This window comes from Aptenodytes patagonicus, chromosome 7 (genome assembly GCF_965638725.1).
Source record: "Aptenodytes patagonicus chromosome 7, bAptPat1.pri.cur, whole genome shotgun sequence".
Classification (NCBI taxonomy): domain Eukaryota; kingdom Metazoa; phylum Chordata; class Aves; order Sphenisciformes; family Spheniscidae; genus Aptenodytes; species Aptenodytes patagonicus.
Window position 1 is genome coordinate 47919284 of NC_134955.1, and position 27912 is coordinate 47947195.

Consider the following 27912-nt stretch of genomic DNA (forward strand, 5'->3'; position numbering starts at 1 on the left):
TACTTACCCATGAGCCCAGTTTTACTGGTAAAGTCTAAACGGCACTTGCATTCCTGACCAGGCAGTCACCAGAGGTATCTGCCTGCGCTCACTATGATTCAGCATCCACAGGATTCTTCAGAAGCCCTTTTTACCATAACACAGTGAAGGGAAACTTAAGCCAGCAATAACAGAGGTTGCTCTGGAAACAAAAGCAACATGACCGCACAGCCTGCTGCTTCAGGATCCATGTTAGCATCCCACACAGTACAGCTTTGCAGATACAGCAGCTTGCTTGGCATTAGTCTGGATGTCTCTGCATATACCTCATTTTAATGATGAGGATATATAATCCAAGGACATATTAAATCACGACCCTTGCTAATAGCAGCTTGTTACCGTTGCCCTCGCTTCAGATGCTGCATGCAAAAATGGCAGAAGGTCTTCCAACCACAGAAGAAATTAATACCAATAAAAAGAAATTTGGAGGATTATGGTATGGAAGAGCATGAACTGCCCCAGTTTCTAGCAATTTTTGTGAATCCCAAAGATAAAACGGGCACTGAAGAACACGTCTGTCACCTCCTCCTGGACTTACCAAATTACAAGATCTACGCCCATGCCACTCTTGGATCTCTTAGTAAGGGATATTATTTTTCAGAGCTGTATACCTTCACTGTAACACGACTGCATAACTCTAACACAGATCTTCCCCTTTGGTTATATTTTTAGTACCTGCTAGTTACTTTTTTATTCTTTTAAAGATAAAGAAATGGAGGAAATGTAGTTATTGCTTAGTTTAAAAGTACCACTGAGCAAAGGAACATGTCAGCTCAAGGCCTTGCAGGGGTGGAGGGGGATTACAAGCTGTTTACCATTTTGGCAGAGTCTTTCCAGAAGAGCCCAATATACACCCTGTGGCCACATGGGTTAGCCGGACCTGACTCCGTAGGACTTTGATGAGCTTCCCAGCCTTTCTGCCCACCACTTCAATCTGCCAGAAGTCATTGGAGTCTCCTGTTCCGTTCTATCATGCAAACATACCATAGGAGAAAAAAAAACACCAAACAAAAAACACAAAAAAGAAAAAAAACCAACAACTAGAAGACATACAGGATTGAAGCACTGCAAATAGGAACTTCTGAAACTCTAATGGTGGTAAAGCTAAACAAAGGAGCCCAGGCTACCCTCACTCAGACTTCACAGAAGATATTCCCCATCAGGAAGAGATGATTCTAGACGTGAGCAACTACTCACAAATACATTTTTATCTTGCCAACCTTAATTTTTTTTGCTTCCAATTCATACTTGACTGTGGCTCAGAGTTACATTTTAAACGGGGATAACTTGGCTGCTTCACAAAAGGGGTTTGGGCAACAGCCCCTTGCGTCTGGAAATTCAGCCCACAAAGCAGACTTCATTTTTGTGATTCAAAATTCTGTCATCATTCTGTCAAAAAAAGGCACTTGTCTATGTGACAAGGCCAAATACATAAAATAATACTTGTCAGAGCAACTTCAAGGTTGCTTAGTTTGGCATTTCTGGAGTTGAATGCTGCCAAAGCTAGACTGGCAGTAAAAGCTTAAGTTATTTTCTTGTCTGTGTTCACATTAAATACACCTTAAATATGAGATAAGCTATTTCATACTAAATCAGTTTTTCCTCCAGTATGGTAGACGCACATCTACCACCTTGGCTAACAAACTAAAAAAGCTAAAATAAATCCCCTTGGCATGGTATGAACTCTCCCCAAAAGAAGGAGCTTTTGTTTTATCTTGCCATTCACTTACTATTCCATAGCCAGTGACCTGAAAATGCTTCCTTGTCAGGGGAGCCTCATGCTGGTGACTGTGAAGATTTCTAGAAGTTCTGAAATGAAATTAAAAGTCAAACCTTATTTTGTTTTTATGTCTCAGTCAATTTGTGATAAGAACTTTGGTTTGAGCCATTCAGAGAGCTGCCAGAGCTTTGACCACTGAATTCCAGCCTAGGGTAAGGCAGGATGCAGCCTTAACAGCGATGGGGGCCACACAGTGAAACTGCCGCTTCCCACCATGTAACTCTGAGTTTATGCCGCACTGGGCAGTGCTGGAAAAGGAGACAGAATGAATAAATCCAACCCTCAAGCTACAATCCACCACCTCCAGGTGGAAAAGATTGTTGGTTTTGGTTTTTTTTTTTTTTAAATGAAGAGTAAAGGTAGGACTAACAGTCCTGCTCTTGCAAGAAGCAAAGCAAGATCCTGACCTCTCTTGATTATCAGTTTTGCTTTTGAGGGGAAAGATTGTACCATTCAGTCAGGCACAGATTTACGGGGGGGGGGGGGGGGGGGAGGGGATCAGTGGCCCCCATTAGCACCAACTGTACATGGTGCAGACAAACAGCCTCCCACTGCCCTAGCAGGGACTGCTAACTAGGGCAACCAGAAAAACCTGGCCATATCCTGGTCAGTCCTTAATAAAACCACTCAGACAACGAGCCACCCCTGCCAACAATACAGCTGCATCCAGCCTGGCCTTATCTGCACAGAAACCCTCTGCCCACGCTGGATGAGGTTTGTATGCAAGGAGACGAGAGCCATCTGCCGGATCTTTTCCACAGCACCACAGTTTCACCTCCCATTCCAGAGACCTAATCAAGACCTAACCAGTATTGCCTAATTAAGATTTTATCACCTTCATTATCATATATTTGGTAGTAAACCCCAAAATTCAAAGCTTTTTTTTTTTTAAATCTTAAAATCGTTTTGGAAACCCAAGCAATGATTTGTGAACACACAATATTGAATGCAATATGACATGATTTCCAGGCTCGCAAGTTTAGAGCTTCTGTTAAGAAATCAAAGCTGTGACAGCACAGAGCATTGTGGCACAGTGACATTAGACTAGATGAAGATTAAATATCAAGTCACTAAGGTTCCCCTACCTGCTCTCAGGTGTTCCCTACAGAGAGGGAAGGCACCCGTCGACGTTTTCGTTAAAAAGTGTTTCACTGCTATGATCTCAGTGCTGTTGAGAACTTCAGCAGGTGGATACTGCCTATGCACTGACACTTGCAGTACACTGACAAAAAAACCACACTATTTGCCTAGAAAACTCAGAGAGTGGGGACAAGCAACAGAATGAGGGTTTTGAAATTGTTTCTTTGCAGAAGAATTACCCTTAATATTGCACCTCACACAACAAATCCCTCTGCTGCTTAGGTAGGTATTTCTAATGAAGTTGTGTGGTTCTGTTAGAAGTTTCCCATTTAAGAGAAACCCTTCAAAACATAAACCATAGAAGAAAAACTCCACAAACTCCACACTGGAAATGCAGATATACAGACACCCCTGTCACACAGCCCACTTGTGCTTGCCTAACCATGTAATCTCCAGCAGGACAAATCTCCCACCGCTTCTATTCAATCATGCAATCTCTTTGAATCCCAGAAATCATCCTTACTCTTTATGTTCCAGACGAATAATATCTCCGTGCCTCACAAACTCCACAGGGCTCGAGGGGTCTGACAGATCTGCTGAAGGAAGGCAAACTAATCATATCAATGCACCGACAAACATATCAGGGTCTTCGAAAGCTTCTTGGGAATGCTCATGCCTCAAGCAGACAATACAAGGCAAACTAATTTGTGTTGACTCAGCCTGGTGTAAACGACTGCTCTAGTTTAAAGACCAGCCTGAGGGCTACTCCAAAGAACATGGCCCCAAGCAGCACATACTGCCCTTAAATAAAGAGGATGCCTGGTCAGGCTAACTGAACACCAGAACTAAATATATATATATATATATATATATTTTTATTTCATGAACTATAAAATAACTCTTGCAACACTGATAATTTTGTTATATCTAGGTTATTTGTATTTTTTGTTGTTTAGATGGTTCTTGTTAATTTTTATATACACATGCTGCAGGTGAAGAAAGGAAAGTCTGCCAGACCAAACATGCCTCAGCTACACTATATGACATTCTAAAACAACAGATGTAGGTACAAACCATAGATCTTGACATTCAGGACTCTATCTTGTCCCAAGCAAACATCCATGCAAATCAGTTGAGCACAATGTATCAGAACGTACCAGGACCCAAGTTCCCAGGACCCATAGCCCAATAACAGATTCCACAAAATACTCAGTTCGGATTAATTTCCTCTGTTATTTGCAGCCCTACCTAGCTGAAAAGTTGTCAGTGCAACCTTCAGCTGAGAAAAGCTTATTTACTTCAACTGTACAATCTGGAGAAAAACCAAAAGCACAGCAGACACAAACAGCGTTAATCAAGATGGAGCCAGATTCCCCTTGTTCTTCCTCCTCTCCCCCTCATATCCATGAAGGATACTTTGTCCTGGAGGGAACTCAGGAGACTTAAGTGAAAAACTGAAGCAGCAGTTATAAAAGGCACTTTACTGGTATTTGTTACCTGTATCTGAATCATGTTTCTTTATAATCCACAGGTTATTCAAATCTTTATGTAAGTAGGCAGTGACCTGAAAGCACAGGATAAATTATTTTACCAAACAAGAAAAAAGCTGGTGATAGCAGACACACATTCACCAGCAAATTGAAGTCCCAAATGAATGAGCCAATAACATAGAAACCCTGGGATAACTTTTATGGTAGTGCCCCCTAGAAAGTCAGTTACTGGCCACTCCTTAACCCAGATCACACCTTGTATTCAGCGTATAGCCTGTACACTCAGGAGCCCTACACTTAATGGCAGTTCACATGCATCATGAGTAACAACCTCCAACCATACAGCTTGACCTCCACTTACCCTACTTCAGAGGCTCCTTCTACAACAGGATATCCAAACCTGAACTTTTTAAATAATCACTGACCAGTACCAGAACCAGGAGATGGAAACAGCGCTGGCTTTACAGACAGGCATCACTGCTAGAGATTTATGACAACAGGCTGCCTGTGACAACCATAATACTTCTGCCAAAAGATCCAGGCAAGGTAAGAAGGATTCAGGGATCAACTGTTAAAGCCGCACATGCTACCCAGTTAACCCTTACCGGCCTGCCCAGACTCACACAGAGCAACTGCTCCTACTGTTACCATGGGCAGGGGAGACCACCTGGCCCCAGGGTGCTGCTCCTGAGGGCAACCTTCCTGAGCAGCATGAGTAACTGTGCCCACTTTGCTCACTCTCCTCTTCCAGCAGCAGCAAACCCTGCTCTGTGGGACCCTAGACCAGTCCCAGACCTGTGCCTCCCACTCAGGTGGGAGCAGATGGCCCAGTGGGTGGGTGAGAGGCAGAACACACAGGAGTGTCTGAGGGTGGGGAAAAAGGGAGAGCTGGAGGTGGAACCTCATACCTTGAGCTTGTATTATCAGAAGTGGTGGGAAAGGAGGAGGCAGAGAGATCACTGCCTCCCCTCCAAGTTCTGAAGTCCCTTCCTCTCTCCACAGCGCCCAAACTGTCCCAGCCCCCTACCCTTGTCCTACTTCCAGGGCAGGGAGCACAGGGGGAGAATCTCCACCCTCTCCCACTTACCCTCAAGGAAACTCCTATCAGCATCCTCTACAAATCCCCTTTCCCTGCTTTTAGTGTCATAAAGCGTGCTCTGCACTTGAATTTTGCCTATCCTTGGGCCAGTTTTGGTATGACATCTCTATCTATGGTAATACACATCAATGTCACATGACAATATTAGAATTTTTGGTTGGGAAGAACAGCAGGAAAAGAAGATTGAGACAAAGTTTTCATTTCTGAAAACTTCTTCCTCGCCACTGAGACTGAAGGGAGTTAAAAAAGAAACACTTGTTTTTTCTCTGGCAACTTTCTTTCAAGGAGCTCAGAACAATTTTTAGACACTAATATGCAAACTGCAAAATACATCTTGGCAAAGCTGCAGAAGCTGCAAAGATTTGTGAAGCTTGATGGACAAAAATAAGAAATTCACTTAATTTTTGTACTACTTAATTAGTGATAGTTACATGATTTCTGATTTTTACTTTGATTTACTGCTTAATCATTTAATCAGAAGCCCTTAGAGAGTTCAGATAGTTTAGTTATGGCTTATGAATGTACAGATATCTAATTTAATGAGCAAAGCCTTATAAATTCTTTGGCGACAGATGAGGAAAGCAAGGCACAAAAGGAGAGTAATTCATGTAAGGTCACAGAGGCCAGTGGCAGGAGTGAAAACCACACACAGCAGCCCTATTCTGTTGCTTTTAAAACACAGCAACGAAACCTATAAGATAAAGTAATGTATTTGTTTTAAACATAAGTTTTACAGTCTTCCTTGAGGTAACAACAGCACTTTCATTATGGAAGATTATTTTTAAGTCCTCTTGGCCTCCATCTATGGAGGGTGGTCTTGCTACTACAATGAAGCCTTGTTACTGTAAGTCACCTCTCTGGTGCAATATGGTAGGCTCTCTTCAAGCATCCTTTTTCACTCATACTTCCAAGCCAAGTGCACAGCTGTGGCACTGAGGGGGTAACAGATGCTGAATAAATACATAGCTCCTGTCACGACAGCACCTAATGCTAAATGCAATGGGAGCGAGTTGATGGTTGTAGTCAGAGGCAGTACTACCACAGTACACTAACCTGCTGCTGGCGAGCCCCAATGCCCTCCGGATAGAGGTGCCAGTGGGAGTGAAGGTATCCCCCTGCCATCCGAAGGTTCTTCATTGTGACCACAGACCCGTATGCCAAGTCTACATGGGAAGGAAGGAGGAAAAAAGGCATAAGGCAGCTCTCCTATAAATATCTCCCCCAGCTAGTCTGCAGTGCTCTGATTAGGCATGCATTCTCCCGCTTTGTTTTGATGAAAGCTCATTTCCTGTTTGACACGTTACTCCACACGGCTCATTGCAAGCTTATCTTGCCACGATTCAGTAAAATTGTTACATAACATTTGGCTGAAACACTTAAGATTCTCCCACCTAGTTTTAACATAAACAGAAGCGCCAGTTCTTTTGTATGTAATTTCAATAATGAGAGGTTTGAGATAGCTTTCCATAAGAGTATATGGTCAAATTAAAACACAATCAATCAAGTTTGAAAAGCACGTGACTACTTTGAAGCACTCCATTGCCCAACCCCTACAGCAATACAAGAGGGAAGGGAGGCAAGCTCAGCTATCAGATAGTGGAGCTGATACCCTGGCTTCAGACACCTTCCTTCATAGCCTCCCAACACAAGTGGCAGAACAGAGTCTTGGAGAACAGACTTGATGCTCTCCCAGTAGCAGCTCTGGAGCAGGGAACAGACAGAGAAAAGCTGAAGTAATTGGAAAGCTAAACCATATTAAAGGCTCAGTAGTCCTTAGCCAACCTGAGGATTAGGGAACGACCACAGAGCCATCTTTCCCCTAAATTCATATGCATGCTTGAATACAACACAGCTGAACCAGGGGCACACTGTGTCACAAAGGAGTTGACAGTTTTCATCTACACGCATTTTGGAAACAAATCCCACATCTGAACACCTACAAGCCTAAGGTGAACAGGACAAATCTCTTTTTGTTGTCCCAAGCAACATAAATGCCAAAAATTACAAAGATGCATGCACACAAAACTGTCAAATCCCTTAAAATGGCATCTTTCCCTCTAGAAGGAATATGATGAAACAGCTAGTGACTTTGCACTAAACATAGTGTTATTTTCAGCCTTTTTCTTTTCTGTCGATATATAAAACTGCACAGAGGAACAGCATGGATCTGACCATGAAGGCATAATCTGCACTGTCCTGCACTGACTCACAGGAGACGCTGTTTTTATTTAAACCCCCGTGTACATTGACAACACTCAAAGAGGTTTATTCCTTTGGACACTCACGCTCTGGAACGGAGACATTATAAAGATTGTTCCCGATCAGCTGGGACTGAAATGCTGAACTGAAGAAACCATCCCCAGGACCACTACGAAAGACAGCAAAGAATGTGACAATGCAAAGTCTGGCAAAACAGGCATACAAAGGTCTACCATGCATTACCAAGTTGTTTTTACAGAAGGAAAAAGATAAAACAAGACATGGCATCAGGAGAAGAATGACTGCAGTTCCCTTAGATGCACATACATCTAATGTTGTGAATCATAGCAGATAGAGACAGTCTTGCAGGAAATTGTCCAGAGCTGCAAGGACTTGAGGTCACAAAAATGTACACACTGACACTGCACAAAGCACCATCAACTATCTTTGGAGGTGTTCTTATGACAAATAAGCTGATGCACTGTCAGGTTAGCTAAGGAGCCTCTCCCTGTGGCTCCTTAAGTCTCATTTCTGCTAAAAGGGTAGTGGTAAGACCAGTTGACTAAAACTGAAAAGTAACAGGTTTAAATTTTTTTTTTTTTTTTTGTGATGAAATGCTTATTTACCTCATCTCTTAATGCTGGCATACGGAAAAACATTACTTGGCCATTTTACTAGCTGTTGTGCTCTTTCCACACAAAAGGCATCCCTTGGTTGCAGGCATTCAGGGAAGAGTCCTCCCTTTGGGCACACTCAGACTTTTTTTTTTTTTTTTTAATCACAGGCAAAGCATTTTTCAGGAATGCAATGCTTTTTTTTTTTTAATTACAAAAATAAAAAGAATGGAGTCGAGACATTTTAGGTCCAGGAAAGAGAGGAGGAAAAAAAGGAGACAGAGAGTTTGGTTACGATACTTGCTTGACATTTCAGAAAGTCTTAAGCTCAAACTCAGTTTCACTGCCAGCTTGGCCAGAGCCTTTCTCTAAAAACAATGCAGGAATCTGGGAAGGGAATTAAACAAAGACACAGCTTGTGGCTGTGCTTCTGACAATGAAAATGGAGAAATCCATAATCAATAGCCTTTAATTCAAAGCAAAGACAAGTGATTGTTCTTCTGGAGAAAACATTGTGAAATACCTTTTATTTAATACTGTAAAATGAACAGCAAACATAGCCGTGTAGAGGGCAAGTGGGAGCAGGATGAGGCAGAGTACACGAGCCAGTAAATGCTTCCCAAACACGACCTGTAACAAACAGAACCTGGATCAAACAGTGCAGCTGCAGGAACAACTCCACTCTTTATCTCACAGGACTCTGAGCAGTGGTCCTACAGCAGAAGCCTACCATGCAAGCAAGCCCAGCAGGGTGCAAAATTACCCCAAAAAGGCCTAGGGAGCGGTAAAAGCTTAGGCAGACCTTGTTGTGCATCTCCAAAAGCTGGAGCTGGGGTACCTTGAAATTTCAGGGTCCTCAGCCAGAAGTTACAGAAAAGTCAGCAGCAAAACCTGTGAGTGTTTCTAGCTGCCTCAACACAAAAGCAGAGCATTTTATTTAAAGCCCTTGGAAAGGTGGTTTGTACACAGGTGCCCAAGATGCAATTACATATTCACATCCTACTGACACTGCTGGTAGTGGAGTAAGTAAACTAAAATACAGGGTGGGTAATAAACAGCTGTGGGAAAAGAAAACACTTTAAGTAGCAAAAATGGTTTGCTAAATGTCCACATCTAACTTCAAAGCAGATGAAGGCAGATGTACTTGCTATCTTCTGTATTTTTTTTTTTACATGGTACCCATCATACAATCATTAAGCTAATCATCCTCCATCCTTTAATAACAGATCCAAAGATTTCAGAAGTAATGGAAAAAGAGCTGAACACATTAGAAAACTAAGAACTTACTGAAGTCAACAAAGGAAACAGTTGCTCAACTCAAGTACTTGAGCAGAACACTTAATAACCACTGAGCACTTGGAAAAATGCTGATTAATGGTACATAACCAAATTTATGCAGTGGAGAGGCATATGAACTATTCTCCAGTTCCCTACTCAAAATGACCACAATATGCTTCAATCTTTGTGAAAAGGTTTTCTTTAACTACAGCCTCCCATGCAAAGTCAAAAAAGAAAATGCACATGAAGGACAGCATCGAGCAAACCAGAACAGCGGACCAAGATAAGCTGAGAATTCTAGAAACCAAATTAGTCTCAAAAACCTTGCATGTAAATAATCATGAGTAGTTTCCTAACAAATGCAGAGATAAGTTATTCAGGCTTTCAGGGGTTTAATCCTCACTTCTTTTTTTTTTCCCCTCCTCAAACACCAAGGTTGCCAAATAGTTAGTTATTCAGAAAGCATCTACCTTCTGGAGTAAATTTCTTTACATATTCTAACACTCAGGGGCTTGCTGCCTTTGCTGCCAGCAGCACAAATGAAATCACTGTGCAGCCGTCTGCTGGCAGAAAGCTTAGACATGATGGATTTGTTCCATTTCAAATGCAATTAACTGACTTTGCTCAAGAAGTGCTTCTCCGGAGCTGGAACATTGCATCTTTGCAGCCCATACTGATTCACATTAACCAGAGAAAACAAATCACACAGCAGGAATAGAAAAAAAAAGTCCCCCAAAACCCCCACTGTTTATGAGACAAAAGGACAAAACCAGTAAGTGAAAGATATAGAATTTTCAAGCTTCAGAAGAGGCTGACAAAAGAGGAGAACTGAACACCTTTTAAAAGATGTGCTTGAAGAATTTGTTTTCCTCCTGGTTGAAGACAGCAAATGGTACATCAAGGTACTTCTCCAATTATTAGATTTCACAGTCCCCAAATATAAAATGCAATATATTAGAACAGGGCACCTGAACACACTAGCAAATTTCTTAGAGCTTATAAGAACTAAATGTGTGTGAAATCAAGCAGGCTATGGCTGCCTTCATCCTTAGGACTGGCTACAGAGACTGCAAGTTGCAGAGCATGCCTATGACTCGTGATGGACTACAGCATGCTACTGCTACGCGGCCTGTGCCCCCATGCTCTTGTGAAGCAGAGCCTGAGCTTGCACTGCTTATGCAAACTATAGGTGCTGCAAGACATGCCCGTCTGCCAGGTAGCATGTACTCCTCAGAAGGTCATGTAACAGTGTTGGACAACATCTTACTTTGGGCCATTGTACAGCCATTCCCAATGAACGTTTTTAATCTAGACTGAAATAAAGTTCATCCAACTGGAAAGGTAATAGTTTCTCTCGAGAAAAAGTAACCACCTTTTAGCTGTGCTCTTATGACATTATATCCTGCTGACATAGGTGGGTTTTCTTAAACATATGGCAATAGTTTTTCCATTATAACCTTCATCTTTAATCATCATCATGCACCTCAGATGCCCCTGTTTGCTGCAGACAGAGTATCACTGTTTGGCTAGTTCCATGTTTGTCAATAACTAGGAGAATTACAAAGGCAAAGGAAAGCAAAACAAAACAAAGAAACCCTTAATGTAAAGAAAAGTTTTTGACACTCACCAGTGACAGGCTGAGGTTCCCCAGCAAGTCCCATAGGTCATAGATTGTGTTCAGGCCAACCAAGAGGACTACAAAAAGGCCAACAAACTTTACCCCCATTGCTCCAGCAAGGTTCACACCAGTCAGACTCAGCCAGAACCACCAGGAAGCAGAAAATGGCCTGCAGGACAGATAGAGCAGGTCAGTAAATAAATGATGGCTACTTGAATGGGCATCTGTGATCAGGAAAACAAACAGCAAATTGGCTACCCTGCAAAATTACATTCCATCTTCTTCTCAGGAGCCCATGAGGAATAGAAAGATAATTTTTTCATTAATTTTAGAATGATGCAAGGATACCCCTGATACGGGCTTCAGAAGGGCCCAACACTTAAGCCTGGGCAGCCCTAAATCTCCCCTTTAAGGAAGGGAACACAGACACCAGGTATAAGCTAAAATACTAGTGTGAAGGAAGTCTGACACATGGAAGGTCTGAAAATAGAAACAGGACTTTTGCTCCATAAAATGCAAACTTACATTTCTCAGAAAGCTAAGGACGTGGGGGAGAACAGGAGAAAAAGAACAGCTACTTTTCCTAAAGCAGAAAGGCCATAGTGGAAAACATCTACCCGAAGCACAAACAAAAGCTGCAGCAAAAAGCAAACAAATTACAAACTAAACTAAAATTGAACCACAGAGAAAAGATGAGAAAAGATGACACCAGAATTTAAAATCCTTTTCCTACTGACTCCTGATGCCTTGATGCTTGTATTTTGGCTAGACAAAATCCCTGTGACCTGCTAAGCAACAAAATAGCTACAGCTGGCTTTTAATTTGCATAAAATCAACTAGTTTGAAAAGAGAATTAGCTCTAAGACATGAGAAATAAGTTGAGGTCAAGGCACACAGAGCTGATCAAACACTGCCCTGTAACTTAGTGCTTGCACTCCCTGGGGTGTGTGTTGTAGATGAGGATGGCCCTTGGATGGCCCCACATGACACTGCAGGCTGCATTTTAGCCATGTGTGCTGCAGTCACACTAAGATTGATATGATCAGTTCTTGAACATTTCATGAAACAAAAATTGCTCATATATAACACAGTATTCTAAACTTTTGTGTCTTTGAATTCTGGATGCATCGTGGGGAAACTACTCTGTACAGCCCAGCTACAAAGAAGCCTTCTGACATATCCTAATATCTGTAAATCACCATCCCCCTCTGGATGGGTCTACAGCAAGTATCCTGAACAACTTAACTGCTTTATTCAGAAACATCCTGGCTATATTTCTCTCAAATTTTTGGTACCAATTTCTCTGAACCCAACAAATTACACTATTTACCTCAGCTAGCAGGATTTTGTAAGTGCTTATAGGATTACAGTCACAGATAAGCTGTGTTTCTCCAGCCTGGAGACAAAATGACTGGTTCAAGATAACAAATTAATATTTTTGCCATTAAGGAGCAAAGCCTTGAACAAGCTCCAACCATCCTTCATTCCTCCTTCTCTGACCTACAACGCCCTATACTAGCTTTCTTTCCTGTCAAGTTTTAAAAAGCTTTAACCTTCATTTTCAAGATTTGCAGTTCCATAAATACAATTTCTGCTGAAATTCCCTTTCATGCTAAAATAATCTATTTAAGTCTCTCTCCTGGTTTACCCCAGTCATGATACTTTCTCCATAGTTCCACAAACCCTCATACTAAAAATTTCTCTCCCCTACCATGAACCATTTTCACCTCCAGATTTCCTGAAACAAATCTCATCTCAGCCATTCACCCAGACTACCAAGTGGCAGACATGTTCTAGTACTTTATCTGTGTGAAAGTTGAGTACCTATAGTTTAACAAAATCATCATCTCTATCTTACCTATCCGCACAGCTGTTATATTTCACCATACTCAGAACAGCTCCCATGAGGAAGAACATCAGAATGGGGTCCAGCAGAATATATTGGGACAAAGTAATACAGCCCGTATCTGCAAACAGACGCACAACAATGTCAAAAAGGCTTGCGGTTCCAAAGTGAATCTAAGATTGCAGGAAGCCAGTTTCCTCAGTGTAGTCAAGACAAAGGGAACAAGGGAAATTTTAGAAACAGAAGCAGATCAGAACATTTCAACTTATACTTGGGTAACAAATGAAAAAAAACCCTCACAAAAAACAGGCAGTAAAACAGTATCTGTGAAGCACCATTTGGGAGGTACTGCTAACATATTCAGATGGAGAGCGTTACAGACAGCAATGATCTACCTACTAAGGCATGAGCATGGTGCCAGAGGATGCTACAGGAGAAGTCATCTTTCAGATGTTACCTATAAAATATCAAGTCATATTCATTTTTTAAGTCTCCATGCCTCAATATCCGTGTCCCCTCACAAAACCCCAACTTGCATAACTCCATTTGCAATGTTAATTTCTCCACTTGGCTCAATTCAACAAGGAACTTCATTCATTTCTTACTGTGAACTCTTCCACAGTAATGCAGTAGGCTGTTAAATATCTCTACAACTCATACAGGAGACATCAATATGTCACTAGTGGGCAAAATCATTCCTGACCATCCATCTTATAAAAATTCTTAAAATTGAGGTGAAATGTAGTCCAACGCTGTGGTTATGCACATAGCAGAAGTACCTATGAACTAAACAAGACTGTAAAATTCTCAAGGGGATCACCAATTAAAAAGCCTCATATATATAAAGCAGAATTACTTTGCTTTTGGGAACCTCTCTCATTAACCCCAATATCCCCTGGCTAAGTAACACACGATAATCCAGAAATTAAATTCTCTGAACAATTAACCTGCTCAATTTTGCTGTAGCAGGAACACCTACCAAAAATAAGGATGAAAGCCGTGAGTAAGGCTGCTGGCAGTGACTTTGACAGTTCCAACACTGTGAGGTAGGCAAAGGGAACCAGGCAGGAGCCAAGAAACGCACAGAACTGCAGGAAAAGATCACGGGAGAAGTTATAACCCTCCCCAAAGCACCCACACCCCTTCCCTTCCTTCATCTTCCACACCTACCAACAACAGGAGGTATTGCAGTAGCTGAACTGACTCACTAAGAACATCAGACAAAAGCCAAATGAACAAAGATACTGTTCAGAGAAGGACAGCTGCTCACTCTGTTCTGTCTCTAGAGGTGTCAGTAACAACAGTTGGTCATCCTCTTGCTAGACTACATCAGATATTCATAAAAAGATATGTCAAGTAGGTGCACTACACATCCACCACACTCAACTTATTTTAACAGGACATTAGAATATGAAATCTAAGAACAAAATATACCTGTACCTTACATCTTTAGCAGACCAGTATCACCTCCCCTACACAAATGAGACTGAGGATAGTTGGGAAGAGGAAGAACAGAAATCAAAACAAAAAAAGCAGCATCACAGTAAAATTTTTCTCTTCAATGTCTGATTCTAGAACTTCTCCCACCTTTGGCTCAGGGAAATCTAGAACCACGAATTGCTGGAGACCTGGAAAGTAAACAAGAAAATATGCCTTCCCAGTTTTTATCCTTCTTTCTAGGCACTAGCAATTGGCCACTGTTTCTTTTTTTGGCTCGTGTTATCTGCTGTCAGTTTTATGGCTCTCGGTCCTCCTAGATAGCAGTACAGCCAGGGTTTCAGATAGAATACCACTCTGAATAGTAATTCCCCCGCCCCATCAGCTTGCTCAGCTCAGTGTCACTGGTGGTGGCAAACTGCAGGCGGCAGTGGATGATCCTGGCTTTTTGACACCCTTGGCTCTCCAGCAGAGCAGCCAGGCACAATGGAGTGAGCAGAAGCCCAAGCTCAGCAATGTTCCCTTTGCAGAACAGGCAAGATACCTGTCCCACTCAGGAGTGTAGTCCCACTAATTAGCAGCAAGGGTTGGCCTCAACAATGACCTTACTTTCCTACCTGGCCTCTCACAGCCAGACATTAAGACTTATTCACAATACAACCACTAACACTTTTCTGAGGAGCTTAAAGACAAGGCACAGGGCTAAACAGACCTCTGATCTGATCCAGGAGAGCTGTTCTTATGACATAACACTCTGCACTGAAAAGCACAGGAGAGCTAACCAGCTTGACACTAGCCTGTAGAGCCTTACCCCTCTCATTCCCACATAGTTGTGCTGCTCATATCTGTCCCCTGGCTTTTGGAAAGGAAATGTACCATCATATCCACTAAGGTAGCCAGCAAGTCCAATCAGCATCTGAAGAGGAAAGGTGAAAAAAAAAAACAGTCAGGGAAATCACATTGGAGGAAGGAGTATCCAAGCCAGCAGCAGGTAAGATTTTTATAGAAGCCAAGTCTGATCCAGAGGATAACTACTTAACTCAGACACATCATCCAAACAAGAGTTTATGTACAGAATTCATATGCATACATATTGCCCTTTGTCTAAAGGCAAAATCAGAAGGGATCAAAAGGACTTTGGCTGCTGACTATAGTGATGACTGCAAGCTCAAGAGAAATACCAGGTGTGGGATTTAGCAGAGAGAATTCTGTCTCTGTAGATTCTCCCATAGCACCCTATTCCTATAGTTTAAGGAGACTCAACCTGAAAGGAAGATATCGTTCTGAGGCAGGAGGAGTGCACCTTCATCAACGCTGCACACTGTTGCTAGAATAAGTTCGTCGATTACAGAATAGCAAGTCGAGGCTTTCAGGGTCCTTTGTGGGAGGAGTCTTATTTACACACAAGCTATCAGGAACTGTTTGGTTCCTTTGAATTGTAGGCTTCTGTTAAATATCCCCTCCAAACCACGTAAGTGCCACGTTCATTATTTAACGTCAAGCCTTTCAAATACCCAACATGCAATACTGTTTTGTTTTCCCACATTCAAAGCATTTTTGTAAAGAAGAAAAGATGAAAGTTGAGGCTCTGGATAGAGAATGCAAATTATCATGATGCCAACATCAGTTAGGAAGGGTACTGGTGTTCATCACATCCTTCAGCCAGAAGGATGGGGAAGACTTTTGTTGGCACACTCCTGTGGCTTCTAGAACATGTAACAAAAGAGTTTACCTTCCCCAAAGGGGGGTGGACATCAAAGAAGAAGGTCCGATTAATGTAGTAACTTCCCATCTTCCCAAAATGAGTTTCATCCCAGCTGGAAAAAAAAGACCACCAAACAACCTTCTATAATGCTGCAGACAGTAAAAAAAATCCAGGAAGGTCTTTTTACTCACGCTTTTCATCATATAGAAGGTTAGTGCCATACACTCTATATGAGACAACGCATTAAATTCACTGGGAAATCATGGAGAGCACTTCAGCCGTTCTAGGCAGGATCCTTTTTAAAGAGTTTGATATTAGGACTCCAAAACCTCTAGTCTGCCCTTCTGATTCCAGGCTGAGCTTAGAGATGTTACAAAAAGTCAGCCTGCAACCCACAGATCCCCAAAACCACCTCCCCGAGACCCAGTCCCCTCTCTGCAACACGTTCCGAGAGCAGCGGTGAGAGCGGGGCAGGGACCGGGGCCGGAGGCGGGCTGGCCAGAGAGCACAGCGCTTCCTTGTTGGCCCTCGCTGCCAGGATCCCATCCCACCACCTGCCTGGAATAAACACGGATCCCTTCCCAGCCGGGCAAGGCAGGGGCGGGCGGGTGCTTGAGAACGGGGCGAAGGCTGGGAGTTTGGGCGCACTCCCGCCCGAGGGGCCGGGCGCGGGGACGAGAGCCGGCTGTTTCCGGGGCGCCTCCCGGGAGGAGGCGGACACCCACCCACAACCAGGGGCTCGGGCCAGGCCCGCCGCCCCCGGGGCAGTGCCCCGCCGGAGGGGCACAGGCCCCGCCCCGGCCCGTACCAGACGTGCGGCGGCTCCGGCAGGCGGTGGAAGCGGGAGGCGAAGCTGAGGAGGGTGACGAGGGCGAGGGCCAGCGCCGCCGGGCGAGCCGGAGCGGGAGGGGCGGCGGGGCGAGCCGGCCCCCCGGGCAGCTTGCGGGACTCCCGCTGCCGCGGCGGGCCGCCGCGCGGGCCCGGCTCGGCCTGGCCGCCCCCCGCCGCCGGCATCCGCGGGGCTCCGCCGCGCGCAGCACCGGGCCGGGCGCGGCGCATCCTGGAAGACGGAGTCCGGGAGGGGCGCGGGGCACGCTGGGAGATGTAGTCCTGCCGGGGCGGCGGCTGTCGCAGCTGCCGCCGAGACCTGAGGTGAGGGGACGGCCCTGCGGCCGGCGGCGGTCCGAGGCCGCGACGGGGCTGACACTGCAGCCCCCGCGGAGGGTCGCGGCGCGGGATGAGCTCTGCCGCGGCCAAGGTACGCGGTGCTGGCTCCGCGCTCTCCCTGCGGAGCGTCCGCGCCAGGCGGGAGGGGAGCAGGGGGAGGTGGCGGCGTCAGAGCTGGAGGGAGCGGGGCTTGGGGCGGCGGCTCTCCGCCTCGCTCGGTTTGGCCTTGCCGCCGGCCGCGGCAGCTGACTGGGATCGCGGCCTAAATCAGCTTCTGGTGCCCTGGGCTCCCCGGAAAAGCCGGGATGGTGGTGACCGAGAGGACTGCACCCCGGTGCACGGCGTCTCTTAAATAGATTTCTGCTGCCCCGGCCTGCACCCACGTCTCTGTCTCAGTGGAGAGCTAGGAATTTGTGTCCGTGCTAAATAAAACTAATGCCTTTCAAAGCAGTGGTAGTGTTTACTTAAGATAGTTTATCCGTGTGAGCTGTTAACACCAATGCCTGCTGCAGAGATACTGAGAGTTTAGGAGCAAACCTGTTCCTTCTGCTTATACCTTTACATTTTAACCCAGCAGAATACAAGTGGTGCCTGTCAGACACTGAGGTTTCCCCTACACAAGCCTCCAAGGAGCATTTTTCTCTCTCATGTCCCACATGGGCAGCTGCTCAGCATCAGTCCGTGTGTGCAGGCTGCTTGGAGTGATGGGTCTCAAGAAACACGTGAAAGACTCTGCCTTTCCAAGTGCATCCCGAATATAGCCTGGAAAGAGGTGGTATCCAGAGGAGACCATACTGAAGCAGACAGGCTTGGAAACCTGAGAGCTCAACACACAAAGTTTGGGGTGTCTCTTTCATCTTCCTTGTCGTGGTTTAACCTCAGTCGGCAACTGAGTACCACGCAGCCACTCGCTTACTCCTCCCCCTCCACCCTCAGTGGGATGGGGGAGAGAACTGGAAGAGTAGAAGTGAGAAAAACTCGTGGGTTGAGATAAACACAGTTTAATAATTGAAATAAAATAGTAACAACAACAACAACAATAATGTAATAATAATAATACACAAAGCAAGTGATGCACAGTACAATTGCTCACCACCCCACCGACCGATGCCCAGCCAGTCCCCAAGCAGCGGCCCCCCTGGCCAGCTTTCCCCAGTTTATGTACTGAGCATGACGTCACATGGTATGGAATGTCCCTTTGGCCAGTTGGGGTCAGCTGTCCTGGCTGTGTCCCCTCCCGGCTTCTTGTGCACCTCCAGCCTTCTCAGTCGGTAGAGCATGGGAAGCTGAAAAGTCCTTGACTAGTGTAAGCATTACCTAGCAACAACTAAAACATCGGTGTGTTATCAACATTGTTCTCATACTAAATCCAAAACACAGCACTGTACCAGCTACTAAGAAGGAAATTAAGTCTATCCCAACCGAAACCAGGACATTCCTAAACAGTGAAATGCACTGTCCAGATTTTTACTCTGGATTAGGATTTAAGCCCAAACTTTCCTCACTGCACCACTGATGCTGGAAATGAAAACAGAACCAAAACAGAAGTCTCAGTAGACATCAAGCAAATGTTGTCCTCTTGCTATCCTCCCAGCTCCCACTGATCTAACCTGCAGCTTATGGGGATTGTACCCCCCGGGGTTGTAAATGGAGGCAGTTCTTCCCTGCTACTTCCCTCGCCCATGCTGAGCTTTTCCTCTGAGGAAGACTAGATATAATGCCATTCTGGGACCTGTCCACTGAGGAGAAAACACTCCTGCTGTCTCTAGTCTTTACGTAGCTGATTGTTTTGCCTGTGATCTGCCCTGCTGCTGGGAGCAAAACAGCATGAACTTAAGAGATCACTCCAGGCCCCAGCCTCTGGAGACACAGTTCCCAGCTGAGGGATGGGTTGTTTTCCATGTTCTTTTTGGTGAAATCCCCCAGGGCCTTGAAATTCTAGAGTGAAGCAATTAGCTTAGCACAGTTTATTACAAATTGTAGCGCAGGCTGCAAAAACAACAAAGAACTGTAGAGAGGATCAGGAGAGGTGTCTCTGCCAGCTGAGAGGCCAGAGCCCAAAACAGATGTGGTGAAGGACATGAATTTCTGAGCCAAAAAATTATCAAGGTCCTCAGGAAAAACAAGTAAAAATAGTACATCGTGAATGCTGTATGTTTCTCTTTTGAAGTCATAGTTTCTGTTTCTTTCCCTGCAACCCGGCAGGCTAGACATTTGAAAAAAAAAGCGTAGCTGAGATTTCTAATGCCCTGATTCCAGAAGCAGAGAATTTGAGAAAATCAGTAAATACTTTGTCCGCAAGTGTTGCCAATACTGCCATCACTTCCCTCCTCACTTATAAACCATTTCTCCAGTAAATTTTGACTAGAGTAATTTAATCAAATGCATACCTCATTTGAAGATATTTGAACCAATCTAAACTGTAAGAGAAGCATCAAGTTTACAAAGAGGACTGGAGCACAGAGATCCTCAGGGTCTCTCTGGTTTTCTGTTGACAGATTGTGTGTCAGTGAACCAATCCCTGCCTTTTTCTGCCTTGCTGTCAGTCTCTGGTATAATTTCTATGCATTTTGGGAGGGTGGAGAGACAGAGACATCCCTGGCATGCCATGGGATCAATGGAAGGAAGGAGAGACATGATTATGGGTTTATTTAGAGACATGCATGAGTACAAATTTCCTGTGTGGAAAGAAAAGACTGTAACACAAAAAAGCGAGCTTCGTATTTTGCACAAAGTTGGCCCAGGAGCAGAGTAGCAGCCTCTCCCAGGCCTGCAACGTAGAAAACCCTCTGCACCGGCTGGTACTGATGGGAGGAGGGCTCCAGGAGGACCCTAAGGGACCTCCCCACAAAGGCAGCCCCTGTCCAGGGAGCTGGCAGTCGTTCCCTAGTGAAACAGAAATTCTGCACATGGCTTCAGTTTCCTTGTTTTGTTCTATATATTTCTGCATTGGCAACTGCTGAGAGCCTGACAGGCTCTCTAGATATCTTATTTATTTCTGGACAAAAAACTAGGGAAATAAGGATGGTTGCTAAATGTGCTTCCAACCTCAAAGGTGGTTAATGGTTCTGATATCAGGGCTGGGGCTGCAGTACAACACACAGGGATGTGAATGCAGCTGACGGCAGTTGCTCAGGATTGAATCTGACTGGCTGGTTTTTGTGTCCTGGGCACAGATTTGGGGGCATAGTCCTTTTCTCATTGGCTTTAGGAGAGAAGCCTTCCCCCGTCCCAGCTGAGTTAAAAGGGAAAGTGAAGTGGTTGTTTTTATTTCCTGGAGTAGAGTGCACACACTGACCATGGCATCTGAAAAGGTGAGAGCTTGGACGGGGTGGAAGCGTCTGGGAAAGCTGCCTTGGTGCTAGAGTTCAGATAGAGATGAATTGTCTGCCCTCTTGGCCCTCATCTCAAACAGCAGAAGCTCTTCTTGTTTGGAAAGAGGCCTGGCCCTGCCTTCCATGGCTGGAAAAGCTATTTCATGCCACGCAAATACCCGGTGCAGGTGCTCAGCCCAATCAGCGGGGAATTTGTTTCAAAAATCTAAGATGGGATAGAAGTTAGCAACATCTGATAGGGACAAAGAGGGAAGCTTTGTAGGGGATAATTTTAAACTCACTTGTGCATTGCTGGAAACATCAGGTGCAACTAAATATTCAGAGGGCCAGCATGAAAGACAGCGATACTACCTGTACACCCAAAACCAGGAACTGTCACTTTCAGAAAGGAGCCCTCTCTCCCCCAAATGTTGCTCGTCCCTGTCTTACAGTTTCTGAAATGCCTTCTGTTCATGCATTGTTCTCCTTGCAACACTCTGGCGTTCCCACCATATAACCACTTTCTCTCATTCTTTTCTCAGCCGATACTTTATAGCTATTTCCGAAGTTCCTGCTCTTGGAGAGTGAGAATCGGTAAGATCTAGTGTTGATCCCTCTTTTATTGTTTTGGTGTTACTGCAGCATCCTCCCCTTCACTAACCCAATTAATCAGTCACTTATTAAGACAAGAGATCAGCAAACGTGAACCTGGAACAGTGACGTATTTCCCCGGTGGGAGGGAAGGGAATACCACAGCTTACCTGGAGCAGGGGGAAGGGAGAGGAATGGACAGGAGGGTTTTGCTCAGCCTGCAGCTTTGTAAAGCTAACATGATGCAGATGGCTGTTTCTTCCGCATTATCTAGAGGGGCCCTACACTCTGTTTTTACGTGGATACTGCCTCACACTGGTCTGCCCAGGTCTTGAGAGCTAAGCAGGGCTGGGAATGGTCCCTACTTGAACTGAGGCAGTCTTAAGCAAGGTTTTGCAGGTGAGCACAGGGCCCCCTGCCCTCTATAAGCCAAATCAGGAGGGGCTGTGCTGCAAAGAGTGGCAGAGCTTATTTTGAAAATGAAGTGTTTTTGCCAGGACTGATCTTTAGTGCTTTGGTCCTTCATTTGCCAGAGCACTACCTTCTCGGTGGATTCAGGCCACCTTTCTTGAGGGATAGGGTCTTTTTTGGTTTTAAAGCCATTCTTTTTTCAAATGGAGATGGCAACGTTTCCCTGAGCTCATTACCAATGAAAATGGTCTCAGTGTGCCTGTCTGAAGCTGTACACTCTGCTCTCCCTAGCACTGGCTCTGAAAGGGATTTCCTATGACCTGGTGCCAGTGAACCTCCTGAAGGACGGGGGGCAGCAGGTAAGGATACAGCTACCATTGCTCTCTCCAGGGGTACTGAACTTGGGGATCATTGGAACAATTGGGATTAGTACTAGAAAGTTCACAGGTAAAGTCACTGAATTCCTCACCGCTTCTGTGTAATTAATAGTTGCTTTCAGCCAGTACTCCCTGGCATGCAAGACAGAGGGAGAAGATGACTGCAGGAGACTAAAGGTTTTTTCCTCTCTTAAACATCTGTGACTGAATTTCATAAGGCTGAAGATCTTTTGCTCCTGCTTAGCATGATATAACTGAACATACCTGGCACACAGACTTCAGAGAAGCTGCAATGCAATTTAAACACAGACTCGACCTCATACAATTAGCACCAGAAAGTGTGTGTGTGGCAGGGGGTGTGTTCCCAAAAGATGCTAAATGATATAGCAAGGGGCTGCAAAGGGCCTGCCAAAGACAGGGTGGGTTGCCAGAAGAGATCTTCACTGAGAACTTATTTGGGGGGCCATAGTGGGGAGTTGTGCACCTAGTAGTACCACTGGCTTGATGTACCAATATGGGCTAAGACGGAGTTGGAGAACTAGAACAGTAATAGTGACACTGCTGCAGTACCACCCATCCTGGGCTTTGTATTGATGGTTTATCAAGAGGTAAGGCAGTCCGGCCCTGGATGCAGTGATCCCTGAGCCCCAGTGAGAGCTTGCTGTAGGCTAATAGTAAAGCATAACTTACTGCAAATATTAGCATTGAGGTAGAGGGAAAAGCCAGGTAAAAAAAAATAATATAATTTGGTAACTGGATTCTAGGGGAAGAAAACAAGGAAGAAGAATTTCTTGTTGCAGTAATCTCAGGTTTGTTTCCACAGTTTTCTGCTGAATTCAAGGCAGTGAATCCAATGCAGCAAGTCCCAGCCTTGAAAATTGATGGCATCACCCTTTCTCAGTCGGTGAGTTACCAGCCACATCCCTGTTAACCATTCACTCCAGCCTGCCCAGTCTGGAGGGGATGGCTTTGCCCCACCTTTTCCCCCAGAGCTCTCATCTGTGCATTGGAAAAGAGATGGTATTTGTGATAAACAATCCCACTTGGGGGCAGAAATAGCACATAGCCTCTGCTGGGAAACTGTTGTCAAGGATAAATCAATAGCTCAATTCGGCTTTGGTTCATAACTCTACCTTTCACTGAGCAGTTTGTAGTCTGACTTAGATGGCTGTGCCACGGTTTGCCCGAAATTACAGCTAGGCTAAATGACAACAAGGTCCCAAGCAGACATCGAAGGGGATATTCTGTTGCTCGGATTGGTAACAAACTTCATTCAAAAGCTGTTGTATTCTCTTGGATCAGGTGTTGTATTCTCTTTCCCAGGTGTTCAGGATGTGAACTTTTCCTTGGCTCTCCAATAACCTCCCTTTATCTCTTTGTTCATTACAGCTAGCTATAATTCATTACCTAGAAGACACGCGTCCTAACCCCAGACTCCTGCCCCAAGATCCGAAGAAGAGAGCCCAAGTCAGAATGATCGCCGATCACATTGTCTCCGGCATTCAGCCACTCCAGGTATTGCCTTGTCACATCCATGCAAATAAGAAAACCAGGATGGGTTTCCAGGAGTCTGTATCTCTGAAAAGCTCAGTCTCTTTAAATTGTTGCCAGCCAATAGGGTGGCAGACCTTAAGACTGTGTGTAGCAGATGAAATCTCTGCTTAGCCTCTGCCTGATCTGCCAATGGCAACAATACAGTATTTCCTACAAAGAAAATCCTGTAGCACCCCAGGGTTCTTTCCAGAAACAGCTGAACCCATATGGTTTCACTGCTGGGTCTAGGATGTTTTAGGAGGAAGACAACTGAGCAACCCAAAGGGCAGGGGCAAAGGGATACCCTGGCAGCTGTTACAGAAGGACAGTCCTGAGAGAGATACAGCAGGGTGCATGATTCGGTGAGGGTGAGGTCAGGGCTGACCCAGCAGGCTGAACTCAGGCTGGGAGTTCAGGCTTGGAAACTCCTTATCTCCCCTCTCCCCCACTGGATGAGGCAGTAGGCAAGATCCAGCCAGCAGCGGTCAACCTAACCTGGAGATTGCTTGCCTTTGCAGAACCTGAGTGTCCTGAGACAAATGGGGGAGAAAAAAATGGAATGGGCTCAGAACTGCATCGCATCTGGCTTTCAAGGTGCGTCCCACATACAAAATGATCAGCACTTTGACCGACCCTTGGAAACACAGCACCTCTTCAAGCAGAACAGATCCCCCTAGGCTGACGTGCTGGGGTACTGCCCTGCTGGCAGAGAAAATGCTCTTCCTGCCTAGGGTGCCTTGTCTGGGACTGGTAGCTCTCCAGGGTCTCGGAGGAAAGATGCTGTCCACAGGGCGCTTCCACTGCTGCGCATGGAAGAGGAGGGGCCATCCTGTACACAGCAGCAGTTGATTCACCCTGAAGTGTGAGGGCTGATAGCACTTCTCCTTTCCACCCAGCTACTCCCAAACTAGTGCCTTTTGCTTTAAAGTTCTATCAACCTATATTTATATGCTTTTGTAATCAGACAAAAGATATCTGATGGCAAACTCCCACAGAATCTAGCAAGTAGCAGAGTATTTCTTTACCTCCCTGGGAGAAATAGGGTGCTTTTTGTTTCCTCAAAACCCTTTCCCCCATGTGCTGGAATGGCAGGCCCATCTTCACTTCTGGACAGACGCGAACTGACTGATCCTTTGCATTTTTCCCCTCCCCACTCACATATCTCTACATTGTCCTCTTAGTATTTCAGGTGCATTACCTGAAGCATCTGAAATCACCCTGGGTCCCAAAAAGCTGAAGGACCCTAAAGACTCCCATAACTACGCTGTTGTAAGATTTCTGTTTCTTCTAGGTTCTGTCCCAAATTGCTCCTTTTTCATACTCAGCTCAGGGTCAAAATGCCCTTGTTCATAATCCCCAGTCTAAAAGGTCTTTGGTGTCCCTTTCAAATCAGTTTCCAATGCCTCACTCCAGTGTACCACCTCTCTTGACAGCGCTGGAGCAGATTCTGCAGCACACTGCTGGGCGCTACTCTGTGGGGGATGAAGTAAGTATCTGAGAGAGTGTTGTGTACCATTGGAGAACGGAAAACCCCAGTATATTCCATAAAATAGGAAAGGAAATTAGTTGTGGAGACATAGCACAACCCCATCTTGTGCTTGGAGTTACATGCAGTGTCTTCACCAAAAGAAAAACAGCTGCATGGATCCTACTTAGGCCATTATCATAGAATCATAGAAAGGTTTGGGTTGGAAAGGACCTCTAAAGGTCATCTAGTCTAACACCCCTGCCATGGGCAGGGACATCTTCAACTAGATCAGGTTGCTCAGAGCCCCGTCCAACCTGACCTTGAATGTTTCCAGGGATGGGGCATCCACCACCTCTCTGGGCAACCTGTATTACTGAATTGCAAATAGTTATGGAGATGTTTACTTCTCCCTGCCTATAACCTGCTGATGGCCAGATTCTGCAGCTGTATCTAGGATCTGGATGCTACTAGAGGATGTGGAAACAGATTATATATATTTCATCTTTAAGAGATTTGGAGTTCAAAGTGACCTGTCATAGGGGCAAAGCTTGGCTGAAGAAACACAGGTTCACTTCTTAGCTCTGCTCTGTGGAACCTTTAACCAAGTTGTATTGTATTTTTCATCTCTGTTTGTCCAATTTTAACATTAACAGATTTCAGAGAGCTCACATACAAGCTGTTCTGACCCTTACCAAGCTAGAGGCCACTCAGGCAGTAGTCCTGTTTGGGAGGCAATTGGATCTTTCCTATAAAAGCCTGAGAAAAAAGGAAGGCTCCTGCAATATCCTGTGATGCAGAGGATTGTCTAGTAGGAGCCTTATGGAACTGGAGCCCTTGGTGGGCAAAGGCTAGTTACAAGATCTTATGCTGGAGAGTAATGTGTGCTCTGAAAGGCACCCAGGGCTTTGTGACCTGGGGAGTGGGGTGGTGGCAGCTGCCTCTGTGTGGATAGGCAGCTAGCCGTATTGTCCTTGAGTCTTCTTTTCAGATTGCAAGTCCCTGAGCCTGTGTGCAAAGGCCCTATCACATATCAGGTCTTGACATTGGCAGGAGCTGCTTGATACGCCTGCAATGCAAACAAGCAAAATTTACTTATCTCTTTCCCAGCCATGCAAACTCCCCCTCCCTCTATCACTGCCCTCTGCAGCTTGCCAGCAGACTTGTTTGCTCTGAGGCAGCTGCCATAGAAGCACTGTGTCCTTGAGGTTGTCATGATCAGCTGGTAAATATGAAGCTCCCTAAAGGCTGCTGGCTTCTTCTACTAGTGACTGCTATGGAGTTCCTTTCCTTGTACCATTGTCATATTATCAATGCTGGATTAAAGAATGTGATTGTTGTGACAACTCCTCTGTACTGGCTGATAAAATAATTTCTATCCTGCTCTCAAAACCTGCCACCACAGTGAAGTGTGATGGGACAGGCTCTGAGTTACTTTGACCCCTTTTCTCTGCTACATTTGCAGGTTTCCATGGCCGATCTGTGCTTGGTGCCGCAAGTTTCCAATGCTGAAAGGTAATTAAGGCTAAGCTTGAGGCGCTCTTCAAGGGCACCTACTCCTTGTGCTGGGCTGTCAGAGCTTACCTTCTGCTGCTCCTTGTGCCTTTTAGGAAAGCATCCCTCCTACCTGCCTTATCCAGTTATGGATTCTTCTCTGCATGAGCTTTCCTATGTCATAAATATTGTCTCTTTTGGAAGCTCTTGGAAATAAGGAGTTGCGCTCTCTTCTCAGAGGCCCCTTGAGGAAACTTGATCTATATCCTTAGAAAAGCTAAGGTTGCCCGCACTCCACGTCCTCCCTCCCTGTTTGGCCTATATTTACACTGTACACAGGGGGAAAAGATTAATTTGACTATATTTGTTGAAAGCCTTAAACCTATGCAAGTAGTGGCTGCATGATGCCAGGAAAAGCATAGGGCCTTCTTACCCTGTGTTGCACACTATGTAAAAGCCTAGTGAAGATGGAGGAACTAACTAACCTTTCCTCTAGTATTTGTTTTTAAACCTACAAGGATGAACCTTTTCTCTTAATGCAAATGTACCCCATCTTGTGAGATTCTCCCATACTGGGCAGGCACAGCACACTGCTCTGCCCTTCTGCTCACTGCTGCACTGGCTGTCCGCCTCATAGTACCTCGCAAATTCTTTTCATTTTGCAGATTCAGAGTGGACATGGGTCCGTATCCCACAATAACCAGAATAAACAAAGCTCTCCTGGAGTTAGAGGCATTCAAAGTAAGCCACCCATCCCAGCAGCCAGATACTCCAGCAGAGCTGCGAGCTTGAAGCCCTTCTACTCATTAAATCAAGTAAGCTGCAGTTGTCAAAGAGGACAACAGCTACAGCTTGAGTAGAACTTCAGTGCCAGCAGGAAGCCCTAGTACTATTGTCTCACTTTCATCGGGGTGGGAAGAAGGACAGAGGACCTGGAAGTAGCCTGGATGACTTACAGGAGCTATGCCTGTGCTGGAAAGCTTGCAGCTACTTCTGACTATGTTTTTTCTATCTGATGTATCTCCATGAAGCAGATTAAAGCAGAAGCATCCATAACTATCAGAAGTCCCCTTTGTATGGCTTTGGGTTGGGGAATGTGGCGATAAACAACTGTGAGGCATTGAGCCAATTCTGGACTCCTCACAGGGGCTTCTTCTTTCTACCATCTACAGAAAGCATCAGGGAACCAGTATACACAGTGTGCTACTAACCTAGCCGGCCTGCTTGTCCTTGCAGCTGCCTCAGAGCTATGGCATAATCATCAGTGCCATGGATACAAACAGTAAGAGCTAGTGTCTGACAGAAGAGAGCATAATCCCAACCCTTGTTAGGTCCCGTGGGTCTTGCAAGAGCCAACAGTCAACAATTCTGCCAC

The 27912-nt window shown here is 45.1% G+C and overlaps 2 protein-coding genes across 3 annotated transcripts in view; one reads left to right on the forward strand and one right to left on the reverse strand.

The window, feature by feature from the left end:
• The window catches only part of POMT2 (protein O-mannosyltransferase 2), a 30742-nt gene extending 13498 nt beyond the window's left edge, over positions 1–17244 (reverse strand). The window contains exons 1-13 of the mRNA XM_076345177.1: positions 16994–17244; positions 16213–16297; positions 15292–15396; positions 14023–14131; positions 13056–13164; positions 11207–11366; positions 8825–8931; positions 7774–7856; positions 6542–6651; positions 4397–4463; positions 3423–3495; positions 1770–1848; positions 855–1006 (exon numbers count right to left, since the gene is read on the reverse strand). Of these exons, the coding sequence (XP_076201292.1) occupies positions 855–1006; positions 1770–1848; positions 3423–3495; positions 4397–4463; positions 6542–6651; positions 7774–7856; positions 8825–8931; positions 11207–11366; positions 13056–13164; positions 14023–14131; positions 15292–15396; positions 16213–16297; positions 16994–17244 (1490 nt within the window). The remainder of the gene's footprint in view (positions 1–854; positions 1007–1769; positions 1849–3422; positions 3496–4396; positions 4464–6541; positions 6652–7773; positions 7857–8824; positions 8932–11206; positions 11367–13055; positions 13165–14022; positions 14132–15291; positions 15397–16212; positions 16298–16993) is intronic.
• A 77-nt stretch (positions 17245–17321) lies between these two features.
• GSTZ1 (glutathione S-transferase zeta 1) lies at positions 17322–27602 on the forward strand. Of its 2 annotated transcripts, none has more exons than XM_076345178.1 (9): positions 17322–17443; positions 21209–21260; positions 21960–22027; positions 22869–22949; positions 23435–23560; positions 24097–24172; positions 25012–25064; positions 26509–26558; positions 27203–27602. In XM_076345178.1, exons 1-9 carry the CDS (start codon positions 17423–17425, stop codon positions 27327–27329), a joined length of 654 nt encoding a protein of 217 aa, XP_076201293.1. In that variant the 5' UTR covers positions 17322–17422; the 3' UTR covers positions 27330–27602. The 2 variants fall into 2 exon arrangements, with proteins under 2 accessions (XP_076201293.1, XP_076201294.1); XM_076345179.1 differs by lacking the exon at positions 17322–17443 and adding an exon at positions 20564–20666.
• The last annotated feature ends 310 nt before the right edge of the window (positions 27603–27912 follow it).

Bases quoted from the DNA above. Each gene is read 5' to 3' on its own strand.
- GSTZ1 (XM_076345178.1), top strand. From the start codon at position 17,423: ATGAGCTCTGCCGCGGCCAAG. The intron at 21,261-21,959 runs GTAAGATCTAGT...TGCTCTCCCTAG, and splicing joins CTCTTGGAGAGTGAGAATCG to CACTGGCTCTGAAAGGGATT. The intron at 26,559-27,202 runs GTAATTAAGGCT...TTCATTTTGCAG, and splicing joins CAAGTTTCCAATGCTGAAAG to ATTCAGAGTGGACATGGGTC.